Here is a 14,001-nt window from a genome sequence, read left to right as displayed (position 1 = left end):
TTCAGAGCATCCCATCTCGCACAATGATGACACAGTGGTGACTTTTCTCTGACCGATCAATAGTCTGCAGTGTTTTCATATCACCTTTTGGTATCGCCTCAGCTCGCTTGGAACGTCAGCGGAGATCATACCAAAAAGAATGTACCAGGTGTCAGGTACTAACCACAACTTTTGCCCGATGGAAAACTAACAAGGCAAGTAGAGTTGAGTCGAGTCGGGCCGGTACCGTGCAGTGAAAAAGGGCTTGTTCTAGTTCCAATGCAGGAAGAAACATGGTGGAGGGCAGGGAGGTGAATGGGCGTATAAAGAGTTAGATTTCAATAGTGAAAATACATGTTTGCACCTTGTCTCTTACTTGAAGTTAGCGTTGACTGTTGACTGTCAGTAACCATGATCAACATGTTTAGCTCAACCAAGTCTTTTAGTAGCCTAACCTTAAACATACCATAAAACATACTGTTGATTCCAGATCCCTAGTTTCTCTAAACTTAACTATGATATTTTAAAAAGTAAACGTAATCTCATTGTCACTAGCTATATCTCGCACACATTTATTTTTTCCAATGCGAGAAAGTTGTAAATGAGAACCGTTTGGCCCGATGGCACTTATTGTGTGTCAGATATAATATCTTTTTTGGTCCATACAGTGGAGCCTTAAGGTGGCGATATTGGTGGTTGGTCTTGTTGTCTATTCACCACTTTAGTCCAGAGCTGGACCACGTATTTTATGGTATTCATGTTTTCCCTCGTGTATCACACTTGGGCAAAGTTGAAAACTTTGTTCACAAGATATAGTGACGTCATGACAGGGTTGGCATTAAATGTGTTTTTCCCAGAGGATGAACCCCACTGACTGTGGTGACCTGCCGACCTTTTCTCTATCGCTACCTTCACACCAAAGTTTTCATCTGGACATAAATTTAAAAATCAGCTGGGCAGAATGCCGTGAAATTCACGCAAATGTCACCTACAGCACTGACATCACACGGTAATGCCAGTTTGGATTAGTAGTTAATCTTAAGAATGACTGTTTAGATCGTCTCGTCTTAGTGCGCCTTTTATTTCTAATTAAAGTGTGAACACCTTGATATTAGAATTTCTTAGAAATGGTCTGAGCCACTGATAAGGAGAGCAACAACACACTGCTGCCTCCCCTTCCCTCCTCCTCCTCCTGTCCTCCCCCTCCAGGCGGATAGCGTGACAGTTCTGTCACGTCGGCACCTGGTCGTACACAAGTGTTAATGTCTCCACCTCAGCCGAGAATCACCGGACCACTGACACCATGCGGGAGTGTGTCTGTGCGAATGTACGAGTGTGTGCAGGAGATGTTTTGTCTATCCTCCCCGAGACAGAATGTCTTGCAAAGTTTTTAAAAGGAAGTAACAGCGAGAAAGAGCCTGAGTTAGCACTGTGTATAAATGCATATGTTTCTGTCTGCATTTGTGGTATGTGTGTGTGTTTCTGTGTGTGTGGTACGGATGCACCAGGCAGGGGTCCCGTCCCCTGTCAGTCAGAAACAACAAGCCAATCATTCCTTGGTTCTAAAATAAACTCTCCTCCCCCCCTTTCTGTTCCCCCTCCCCCCCCCCCCCCCCCCTCACATGTGTTCCTCTCCTTAGCACCTCTCACCTTCAGAGTGACAGGAGACAACTGAGGTGGGGGGGTGGGTGGTGGGGGTGGGGGGGCACAGAGGAGCTGCGGAGGAAGTGGGTGAGAGCAGGAGAGAGTCAGCAAACTCTGACATGAATATTTGGGGAAGGTGAAAAATCAGGTTGTGAATAATCGGTTAGGAGCAGCAAAACTAGATAAGCAGATCTGCTTTCAAGTCGAGGGGAATTTGACAACAAGTACTGCAGGTCAAAATTCATGTCATGCAACTGTGAGAATTTTAATTACAGAACTGCACACAGAAAAAAAATGACTTGCATCTCAAAGTCGCAGAGGATTGAGTTTTATACTGCCTTTGTATATTTGGATCATGGTAGCTAGGTGTCAGAATCAGGTCTATTCCTGTAACGTTAGCACTAAACTAACTAATGAAACTAGCTTCTGTGTTTGTTGGTCCCAGGACTGTTATTGTGATTTGTTCTGAGCTCATTGTAAGTTCATACAACCAGTACATGCTCCTCCTTTTTTCCCCGACCCAGAGTGTATAGTGTAAATTTAAAATGGCCTCCATAAAAGTGCGGTTAGAAGTGTTTTCCCCTTAGTACTTTCCTAACTGTGTTTGGAGTCTATTCTTAGACCCAGCCGACACTCCAGTTGTAATTTCGAAAAGCTTTTTATTGCATAGTTATGATATAAAGACGCGTGCAGCAGGATCCAAGTTTCGTATTTTTGTGCAGCTGCTCTGGTTCTTCTGTTATATTTCATTCTTGTTTTTGTAGCTTTACCACTGACAAAGCCCCTTTAACTACCAGGTATTACAAGAGCTGTAGTGTGTAGTGCTTGTGTTATCATTTTCAAAATTGATTTTGGGTACGAGGTGCAGAAGAAATAGTTCTGGGTAATCCAGAGGTTTCTCTCTGTTTTGTCTTGGTTTCTTGGAGACTTTGTGCTTGTTCAGGTGTTAAAACAGGTTAAAATTACAAAGTGTGTGACAGCAAACGCCTCTCTGAAAAATCTTGGCTTATGCTTTCAGCAGCAGAGCAGTATGACTATGGTGAAAGGAAGGCGGGGGCGGGGGTCAATTCTCAGGGATCTGCATGAACTTTGAAACTGTGAGGTCACACACTCACTGACAACTCAACCACCTGTTGCCACTCACCCATACACACACACACCCACACACACACACACACACACATCTGCACCCTCACCACACAACCACATCCACTTTGACTTTCTAGACTATACTTGTAGTTATTAGATTCATTTGCATGGCCACTACACAATAAAGATGATGGAATGTGTTATTTGTTTGTGCATGTACGTGTGTGTGTGTGCGCGCACATGTGTGTGTGTACCTGGGAATTGTTCCTTCGTCCTGTCTCCTGTGGTATTTTTCATTTCTCTGGCATCTAAAGCCTCTAGAAAAACCCCAGTCTTTGAATACTTTATCACACACACACACACTCACACACTCACACACACACACTTTCACAGTATGAATGCATTGTTTTTGTTTTCACAGGGAAACATAGTTTTGCACTTGCTTTAGTAAAAAAAAAAAAAAAATGTGTAAAGAAAACTCACACACATACACTCATAATTGCATTACTCCACCATCTGAACTCAGTTAAATTAGTAAGATATTTATTAGGCTACATATAAACATTGTGCCATGAATAGATATATTTCATTTGGCTCAAAAAGGTCGAAGAACACGTTCATGTCCTCGGCCAAAGGGCGTGCCGATATAGCGCTTGTTTTTGCAAAGAAAAGCTTTTCAGTCAAGTTCAGGGTTGGCTGTTGCCGTACCTGACCCAGTCTAAAGAGCAGAAGCAGGTGCGTTGGGGTTTTTAAGTGCGAAGGGTCACACAGCCCTTTATATACACGTCTCTCCTCCCGCCTGCCACCCCCCCTCCCTCCCCCCACGCTATATACAGAGCCATCATGTGCAGTTACATCTGTGTCACACAAGGAAAGACGTTCTTTCGTCTTGACGTTCAAACAGCATCGAGTAAACATCTGTCAAACCAGACATAGAGGATGTAGATCAGTCCATCATCCGTCACTCTCCCACAGCTTTGACCTCGTCAGTCCACAGCTGTCACCAGGATATCTCCCTTCATTTCTTGTGGCCATGATGTCATCGTGTTAATATGTTACAGGCTCCTGTTGTTGTGTACAAAAGCTTTTGTTTTGTTTTCAGTCTGACGGTGAAAAGGCCCTGCCTGTAGTGCAGAGTACTAAGTGGACATTAGCTGCATATTTCTTAATCCAAAGACTTGATCGAGACTTGAACACCACCAGGCATGTAATGAGAAAGAATTTAATTGACAAAAGGAATTTAGTCAATATATCCCTTTTTAAAAAGAAAGTTTAAAAGTAGTGTTCGGTAACTCCATTCAAAGTAGGCGAGATCATAGAGGCCATGCTGAATGCTGTGTGAGTATAATAGTTACTGCTTCATGGCCTCCTGCCAGGGGTTGAAGTGCTTGCTTTGAGTGCCTGGGCCAGCCCTGTGTCTGCCCAATCCATATTCAGTTCCAGTTCAGTCACTGGGCTGCGTCGCTTGGACTCCTTAATCAAAGCCGCAGGACATTTCTCCCTTTATTGACCGCTGCAGCTGCACGTGCATGTTGTAGAAAACATGCTTAAAAGACAAGAAGTATTCCCTTCAGGTAAAGGAGCTTTGACAAGTTCTTGTGCTCACAGAAGCAATGGCTTGATCTGTCACTCTTTTGTTTGTCCACAGTTCAGCTGATGATTAATTTGAAGAACTTTCTGAACCAAAAGCAACTTACACCCATTCCAGGGTGTCATTTTGTGTTCTTGACAACCCTAGACGTCCAGAATCAAATTCAGCCCATGTGGGCAGTGACCTGTGAGGCCCCACCTCCCGGCTGGGTACCTGCCAGTCCCAAAGTCCGAGAGTCAAACAAGAAGCCCTGCTGTCCTCCGCTGAGCACACCCAGACTGTCCGTTAGAGTCCCACTAGGAGACGAGCCAAGGAAGGCACTCTGATGATTGGCAGTGGCAGCGGCGGCCATTTTATCAGGGCTGGCAGCGAGGCGTGGTGAGGGGGGGAATGTGTAACCGTACAGGCTGTAGGGCGGGGTGTGGAGGCGCAGACCGGCGTAACCCTGCGGGGTGGGGTTGGATAGATAGCCAAGCTGAGAAGCAGGGAGAGGCAGGGAACAGAATCCTTCACCGTCATACGCCGATGGACCTCTGGGAGGGGGGAATGGCTCTGGGGGGTTGCTGTAACGATGAAGGGGGTGTGTCGGTCGACTGCATGCGTAGTCAGGCGGGCTGAGAGGGCAAACCTGGAAAGGTGAGGAGCACGGGGATGTGGAGAGCAGGTGAGATGATGCTCCGACCCCTCCATGAGCTCCTGGGACTCCTACAGAAACAGCCAGAAAAACATTAAAAATTTAAATCCACTTAACATCATCCACTTACATGCCAGTATTTACTACTAACCTTACTTACTAACCTTATTGAGTGGTTCAGGTATCAGTAGTAAAATTTTAAATTTGGGAAAAGAGAGAGCACTGGTATAGAATCAGTAAATTGGTATCAACCTTTATCGGGAGAGGAAAAGTTGGATTGGTGTATCCCTAAAAACATTTTTGGAGAAGGTTGTGGGGTGGACAGTTTGGGTACAAACTCTGACTTTGACAAGGGAAACCACCTTTTCTCACCTCTACCAACACTCCTCCTTGACCACAATCTCTCCCTAACCTTTACCAAGCACCTTTGGGAACCTCACCATACCTGAACCATATCGGTGGCAGATCAGAAAACAGTAACAATAACATCTTTTAGAAACACTCCTTTAAGTTAACTGTTGGTTAACTCTACCTTGCTTGGCCATGCCAGGGATGTCCTCAAATGTAAGTGTGCGCAGAGATGGACGCCAGAATGCATAAGACTCAACCAAAGCCTCCAGACCCATCCTGTAGAACACACACACACAAAAACACACGTTAACACACGTAGAGCAGCGTTACAGAGGAACCATCACAAGATCACTTGGAACAGAACTTCATAGCCAAGCACTTTCTGTTAGTCACTGACGCAGCTGCAGCCGCTCTCTCCCAGCATGCCTCACTGGCTCATACATTACGCCAACCACCTGGCGGCCATCTTAGTCGCCGGTGGGGCCTCACTCGCCATCTCCATGGAGACCGCAGGTAATGAGGGGCATAAACGCTGCGTTGCGATTGGCTGCTGCCAGCCGGGTGCTCTGAGGTAATTGCTTTCACACGGCTTTTACGGGCGAATCAGGACGAAGGAGCAGGAAGCCGCAGCAAGGATTTATGAGGTGGGACTCTCTCTCTCCCCCCCCCCCCCCCCCCCAAAATCTGCTTTTCCCTCCTCCTCTAGGTGGGGCAGAGGGTTGCTGTGGCAGGGTAATGCAAGTGCTCTGTTACCCCTCGTTAGCGTGAGGATAAAAGTCCTCCCCCCCGCGGGGTTGTAGCCACGGTGATAATTTAGACAAGCTGCCTGGAGCGGCTCTGTGTGCACCAAAGCAGCCTATCAGAGCAGGAGTTTATTTAGCAAACTGCTTAACTCTTCCTGTAATATTTAAGGGGAGGCTTTTTTTCGGCCTTCCTGAGTTTAACTTTTATAGGGTCAGCTGTCAGGGTCCCTCGGTTATCCAGTTTGCCGTTCTCTACCTTCCTCCCTCTCAAATTTTCTGTCTCACACGTTCCCTCTCCTCCCCTTTCGCCTGCTCTCCCCCCTCACTCTCCCCTCCCCTCTAACGATTTCTATGAGGCCTCAGGGGAGTGGCTGTTTGGAGACTGTTGGAGTTTTACTGCTGTGTTGTTTTAATGCTGTGTTTATATATGTTTAGAAATGTGTTTATACAGATTTTCTTCAGGACACTCTTGACTTTTATTATTTTGCTGTTGATGTTTATGTTACGAGGCTGGCTGGAATCTGACGCTCCATTTAGGTTTGCAGCTGAGGTTAGATTTTTCCCTCTCAAGGCATGTGCCCGTAACTATGCAATTGTTGGAATTAATGTGCCTTTAAAGTTAGCACATTTAAATGAAAATGCATCACGGATTAATATGATGAAACCATAATAATATGTGCCACGTCTGTTCAGTTTAGTCGATTTCTTTTCTGCCATTCAGGACAGATTTAATGGGAGGCTGCTGCACATTTTCCATTAGAAAAAAATAAATAAATACATAGCTTTGCTCCCCATAAAATCAGACTGAAATAGCCGTGACAAAAACCACAACCAAGCCAGAATATAATGCAGTCATGCATCCCACATTACCCCTAATGCACTAGATAATGTGAAAATCTCTGTGGTTGAAATGAACTCACCGGTTTCTGCCAGAATCTCTGAAGCCTTTGGCAAATGGGTTTCTGTCAATTTTCAGCCTTGTAATCTGAAAGGCAAAATAAGACTCTAATTATTTCCAAAATTTTAGTTAGTACAAAGCCCATGATAACATATGTATAATGGAAGATCCTCTTCCAGCCAAAATAATTTTCCTTGTCTGTAATCTTTCAATCAGGTCTAGAAAAAAATAAATTCATGTGCATCGTTAGCCGTCGATTGTGCCAGTTGTTTGCTTGTGTGTTTCCTTGCACATAGCCTATATGTGAATTTGCGCGCGCGCGTGTGTGTGTGTGTGTGTGTGTGTGTGTGTGTGTGTGTGTGTGTGTGTGTGTGTGTGTGTGTGTGTGTGTGTGTGTGTGTGTGTGTGTGTGTGTGTGTGTGTGTGTATATATGTGTGTGTGTGTGTATATGTATGTGCGTGCACGCGCGCATGTTGGTTAATGTCCCCGGGGCTGCCCAGGCTGTGGGTGGTGTTTAAGACCCAGCGCTGTGACCCACATCCAAAGGGACTTTTATAGGCATCGCCACCGTGTTCTGACTTCAGCCATCGTGCACTGTGGGCCAGCCAATCCCGGCTAACATCCTACTTCAAAGCTCACACTGACTGGTCCAGTGCAAAAGTCCATAAAAACCGTCAGCTTCGCCAAGCTGAAGACATTGATGTTGAAATTTGGTGGTGCAAAATCCAGAAAATATGAAACAGTCAAGTGATGCGGCTTAAACGAGCAGCACCATCATAAAAATCTGTCCAATAAGCCTGGTAGAACTGGTTTAACACTCTCTAGGAAAACTGCTGGACCTTTCTCTCTCTCTCTCTCTATCTCTCTCTCTGTGGACCCAGACTCAAAGAGGAATCTGTCCTTAAAATGCAAACCCGACCAAGATGAGAATCATAAAACTCTTATCATGCAGAAATTGAAAAAGGTTATTTTCCTTTTTAAAATCTCATAGTCCTGTTCTGTATAAAACTCATAGCTGAAGAAAAGACAAGAGTGTGACCTGAAGAAATGTGTGTTTTAAACATTTATCAGTCATCACTAACTAGTAACTACAAACAGTACAAAGCTACAAAATAAACAACAGTATCTATCAGCAACAGGGCCGTCAGTGCAGCACCACATTGTGGGATTCTTGGCCACGATGGCTATTTCAGTGTATGCGGTTCATCCAGTGGTGTTGGTTTTAAGGGTTGTTGTGTTTGTGTGGAGGTCAGCTGTGTTACCTGTTGATTCTGGTACGCTGTGACAGTGGTGAACACAGTCTCGGGGAAGGAGAAGGTACGAGTGCCTTCCCCAGCAGGGATGGCTCTCACTGGGGAGAGCTCCTCTCCACACTCCTTCCGGATCACATGGACGCGAGGCTGGTACTTGTGCATGGAGTGCAGAATGATCTGAACAGGGAGGGAAAAATTATTCTTTCAGTCTTAAATTACAGGAACAACAATTTCATATGATTCCATGCTGTAAAACATGATTGTTGGATAATGAATGTGGGCACAGATGCACAGATGCATGCACCTGCACACACAAAGACAAACCCAATATGTTACATCAGAGACTTTAAAATATTGTAGGCTACTTCTTGTGATTATTAAGAAAATGCAGTACATTTACTGTCTTGTAAAATTAGATTTTTAATGAAAAGGTTTACAATGATTTTAACAAAATTATCACACCAAAAAATATAAAATCGAAATATCATAATGTCGATCAAATGACATTAAATAGACGATAGTACGGTAAATATGTGTAGGCCTATTGCAAACATATAATAATATAGAAATATTTGTACAGCTTTCGTTGTGGCACTTACATGTCCCTGGTCGTCCAGCTCGTTGTTGGTCAGTTTCAGTTTGTCGAAGCTGACCACCTGACGCATCCACGTCTCTCCTGACGCCGGCGAGTCCGGATGAATGTACACTCTGGGCGGCACAGGGGAGTCCGCGTTCCCCGCTACCATCCACTTGGAGCTGTGGTACACGTACCTTCATAATTCACACAGAGACACGGGGGGAGGCAAATGAGCACAATATCCCAAGTTCGCATTAGTTTTCGTCCTTAGCTACTATTCACTTCACACAACGGCGTGATTTGGCGAGGAAAAAATGGATTTCGCGATTTTATCACCAAAGATCAGAATTAATCCCAAATAATCTCCATGAGATCTTTTTTTTTTTTTTTTTTTTTTAAAGCTGGAGAAAGACAACCCTGGACATCAGTCACGGAAATCTGCTTTAAATAATTCCATCAAAGTTGTAAATATAATTCAACTCAGATGTGTAATATAACTGTCCTGCTCTCACTAAAGACTAAAGATGACCTACCTGATTAAAGGAAAGCCTATAGGTTGTTTTAATAAACACCACAGATGAAACACATTGTTCCTCTGTGCTACATTTTATATTCAGATGTTCAACAAAGGGCCTGCCAACTCCTTTGACTTGTAATTAGTCCAAATCATTTACCTATAGCTAAAGGGATTAGCCATTAAATATGCCATTACCTTAAATGATGTATATATACGTTTAATGGCCTTCAGCTACAAACACAGCATCTAATTAGTTCCTCATCTGGCTGAAGGTGTGTTCATCACCTGCTGTTCAGCAGTTTGGTTGGAATAAAAACCTGCAGACTCCGCTTCCTCCCGCGCTGTCGCCCGCAGCTCTGAACTGCGACTGCACTAAACATTGGTATCTATTGTATTATGTGCAATATCTCGTGAGTGATTGAATAACATGGTGTCTACGATATCACTCATCACTCCGCCACGCCGGTGAGAAAGTGTTCGCATCGCCTGTAACCGGGTCTTGAAAGTTTGAAATGGCAGAGCCACAGTGTGTAGCATGCAAAGACTTGGCTGCATTGACGCCGCAGCAATAACACACTGTTTTCTTATGCATCATAACGACATTTGTTGGTTTGACCTTCCAGGGTGGAGAGGTTAGGCATCCAAAAGGCCTTTTCCAAAAGGGACGGTAAAACCGCCGTGACAAAACACCGGTGCCAGGAGCCATTTGTGGACAGAGAGCTGGGGTTTGCACAATTGAAAAATCTCGGGTTGTCCCAGGAGCAATGAATGTGGAGGCTAAATTAAGACAAAAATGACTGTAACCTTTCCGTGTCTATAGGATGTGCGTGTGAGGTGATATAATTATGCTCGAGGATATTTACATGCACCTCCGGTATCTCTTTGATATTCATATCACGAATTTGTTATTTTATTTTGACTTCGAATTTCAAAATAAGGATCACAATGTGTCTGTCGCCTCTTTTAGCACTGGCATAGGCCTGCATTGCGCACGCGTGTGCGCGCGTGCTTTGCACGTCTTACCTGTATCGTTTGTTGTCCACGGGGATTATATCCATAGCAATGTAATACTGCTGGTGTGGGTCCAAGCCCGTGATCTTCACTCGCATGGCGGGGAACATCCGCCTGAGAGGGAAACCAAATAACATGTGAGATCTCAACACTAGCCTACAGTCTCGTGGATTTACAACACATCATTTTACCTACAGACTAATAATTATAATCATAGTCGTATTAATAATGACCTAATAATAGCTCAAGAAAAATAATAATAGTATACATATAATAATATATAATGTATAATATAATATAATACAGAAAATGCTGTTTAGACTGTCGTCTTGATTAGGGATGTTAGATCTTTGAGTAATTATTTTTTATGATCAATTCAGCAAAATTCCCTTAACTTGTACCATTATTTAATATTTAATATTTCGTGTTTTATGTTTGTTTTTATTATAGGCCTAGACATAGGCTATTTTCGTTTTCCTTGATATAGTATGATGTACAGTATAGACTAATTCTCTCTTCTGGGCATTTTTAACATTAGGCCACCCATCTGAATATGCACTCGCCCTTACCGTCCAGCCTTGGTGATAATCATTTCCGTGCCAATCTCGTGGAAGCGTTTCCACAGGTCTGATCCCTGTAGGTCCACGCGGGCCTCCTCTCCGGTACCGTTTACCGGAGCTGGGCACAGAGCTGCGGGCTGCGGGCTCTCCAGCAGCGCGTCCTCGCTCTCCGCTGCACCGGAAAAGAGCCGAGATTGACACGTTTTAATAGTAACACACTCATCCAATCCGAGCATGGTTCACCTACAAGGTGTCACTCTTAAAGACATTAAGGCCTGTGACTCAAAACATTTTGAATACTGCAGAACATTTTAAAAACACACAAACATACAGCAGGACTAATGTCCGCTGATAAGATTTAAACACCATCATTTCACATATAGCCTTTATGAATATGACTTATTAAGGATATTATTGCAACCGTCCAGTTGCAATGACTATTTTCAGCAGCCTAAGAAAATGTCACAAATTTTACTGCACAAGTTATTTTATAGCTGTTATTTCAAGAAGGTAAAAATGCTTTTAAGTAGTCTGATGTTTATGTTCATGTTGAATAGTGCTGCATTACAAGCTCGGAATCTGTAAGATTATTATAGTAATATATGTCTGTTTAAACTAAGGTCACTCTGCACTTATTACTGAATATATCCACCCTCGTATATTATGATCCAGTGGAAAAATGGTACGTTTACTTTACACTCATTACTTTACCAATTTAATTTAAGTCGCAATATGGACTCTAGAATGATTTTCATGATGGAGTACTTGAGTTTAAATCAGTTTTAATACAGAGAGGACACACCAGTAGTATTTATATGTCTCACCGCTGTTGTTATTTGCGCTGTTCAGCACAGGCCTCGCCAAGTGGTGGAAATTTATGCACATTAGACATGGGCCTAACAAGCCAAACTAACACAAAGACAAATCCTCGGCCAAGGGCATTTTAAACTTGCTGCAGATTTAAATCCTAATTTGTCAGGGCCGGTCGGTTTATGCTTTCTGCAGACCTCTTTGCATCCTTACCGTGGCAGTTTCCCTGCCTTTATACGCTGCTAATTGGCGTGTTTATGATTGCAACACAACTCATAAAGCGTCTCACATTAGTCACACTCACACCACTCATATTTACAAGGCCAGGGCCGTGATATGATATCACATTTCCAGTGTCTGGCTCTGACCCCGCTCTATCATTGTTTTACTTTGTAACCCACATCTTTTGCGTCTGATTACTGAAGTTTCCTGGACAAGAAGCAGAGGAGAGCGTGAATAGTCCTGAAGCAAAGATCTGTGCTGCTTCTTATTATGAAAGAAATATCAGCGAGTAGCGAGGAGCAAGTTTATTTTTTCCATTAAAATATAGCAACAGGATAACACATGTGAAAGACCTGTGGCTGAAACATTAGATAATGTGCAGTATACCAGTACAAAGCTTTCAAAACAAATACAACCTACATTGAGAGAGTATGGTTTAATGTGACATGGGCATTATTTAAAATTAATTTCACCTTTTTTCGTGGGTAGCCTACTACTAATTTGGCAATGCTGCCATTTCGAGGGCCTATAGGCAGGTAGCCTAACTATGTCACGAATAATTTTATTATTGTTATTAATTATTATTGTTATTGTTAGGCTATTGTCTTTATCTGTTGTTGTTATTTACTTACGGGATCCGTCACTTGCACATTCAGCCTCGCTGCCCCGGTCGCTGGTGCACGCTCTGTCGGCCCGCGGCCCCGGGCTCCCGGGTAGATCAGATACATCAGTTCCGTCCTCGTACCCGGGGGACACAGCATCTCCTCCGGCCGTCTTGCGTCTCTTCTCCGCTCCTATCAACGCCTCTACCGAGAAGGCATGAGCCTTGACGCTCATCGCGCACGGGGACCGCCGCTTCTCTGCCATTTCTCTCGGTCTCGGGACAGAGGAAGGAGAGGAAGGAGACGGCGTCACGAGCTTGCAAGGAGCAAAAAAAGTTCAAAACACAGGCAGTCTCAAAAAAACAAGAGAATCCACGATGACAGTCTAGTGCTCTCGGGGCGACGGGTTCTCCGTCCTCCAGCCGGACAGCAGAGGAAGCGGGGGGAGCCGGGAGGAGCTGTACTAATGTCTCCGTTATCCGTGAGAGCCGTGCGGACTTTTGGAGAGTGTCAACAGCCGGAGCTTAGAGGAGAGCCGGAGAAGGGGACCTGTCAATCACAACATAGAGCAACCAATCACGAGCAGTCACAACCCCCCGGAACTTTTCCCTGGTCCCGCCTGCTGAGGGGGCCGCTCGTGCCGCCTTATGTGGTAAAAGTAGAACTGGAGAATGAATCATGTCTTCAGGCGAAGGAGCGCGAGGAGCATCTCTCTGGCATTGCGCGCATTTTCACACACCGGTCCGACATGCTTTGCATATCTGGCCATCAGTAGCCTCTGCACGGTGGACACTTGTGGCCCTCAACCTGACACTAAGCATTTCTTACAGCATGTTCGTGTTTCAAATAAGAATTAGACTGAACCTCCAAATGTGTTTGTGCATGTGATAATCATTAGGCCCCTAGGCTATACCGACGACAAAATAAATGTGGGTCGGCTGCTGGTACCCTATGTTCACTGGTACATGTAGAAAGAAAATATATTTAAGTTTTTGTGTATTTTTTTTCTTATGTGCATTAACAGACATCCTAAAATATCTATATTAATATATTTATGCTATTATTAGTCATCTGACATCTCCTATTCCTGTTGAACAACCCACTGTTGCAAACAGCAGAAACATTCACACACAGCAAAACCTCTCCTTCATGCAATTATAACAAGCTGTGCTTAATAAACAAAATAATAAAAAAGATTATGCAGTTTGATATTAGCATAACAACATGCTTGACTTGAATGCTCAAACAAATTCCAGTCCTTGTTTCACTGCAGCAACACAAACGTACCACAACATGAGAAGCTGCAATTTCACTAATTTCACTAAAATAAATGTGTAGGTTAATATAGCCTAATTTATTAATGAAAACCGTAATGCAAAGTTTAAAAGCCTAAAGAATATAGACTCAGCCTATAAATACATTAGATGTCACTTGATTGTATGATAATAAATTATTATCATAGGCTTGCAGTACAGTGTTATTCTGGTGTGAAAATGTAAGCAGCAGCCTACATAAAGTA

General features: G+C 43.8%; 1 protein-coding gene across 1 annotated transcript; it reads right to left on the bottom strand.

The window, feature by feature from the left end:
• Positions 1 to 3,233: 3,233 nt before the first annotated feature.
• Positions 3,234 to 13,001, bottom strand: tbx18 (T-box transcription factor 18). The gene is made up of 8 exons (XM_056404578.1): positions 12,513 to 13,001; positions 10,858 to 11,020; positions 10,301 to 10,402; positions 8,783 to 8,954; positions 8,193 to 8,360; positions 6,952 to 7,016; positions 5,470 to 5,564; positions 3,234 to 5,008 (listed from the first exon to the last, which is right to left on the bottom strand). Exons 1-8 carry the CDS (start codon positions 12,745 to 12,747, stop codon positions 4,467 to 4,469), a joined length of 1,542 nt encoding a protein of 513 aa, XP_056260553.1. The 5' UTR covers positions 12,748 to 13,001; the 3' UTR covers positions 3,234 to 4,466.
• Positions 13,002 to 14,001: the final 1,000 nt, after the last annotated feature.

Source organism: Seriola aureovittata, chromosome 19, assembly GCF_021018895.1.
Source record: "Seriola aureovittata isolate HTS-2021-v1 ecotype China chromosome 19, ASM2101889v1, whole genome shotgun sequence".
Classification (NCBI taxonomy): domain Eukaryota; kingdom Metazoa; phylum Chordata; class Actinopteri; order Carangiformes; family Carangidae; genus Seriola; species Seriola aureovittata.
The sequence above is the reverse complement of the archived record's forward strand: the minus strand, read 5'-3'. Positions and strand labels throughout refer to the sequence as shown.

Coding starts and splice junctions, on each gene's coding strand:
- tbx18 (XM_056404578.1), bottom strand. CDS start 12,747: ATGGCAGAGAAGCGGCGGTCCCCGTGCGCGATGAGCGTCAAGGCTCAT. Junction 11,021..12,512: donor ATGTGCAAGTGACGGATCCC/GTAAGTAAATAA, acceptor TTTCCGGTGCAG/CGGAGAGCGAGGACGCGCTG. Junction 5,009..5,469: donor CCCTGGCATGGCCAAGCAAG/GTAGAGTTAACC, acceptor CTGTTTCTGTAG/GAGTCCCAGGAGCTCATGGA.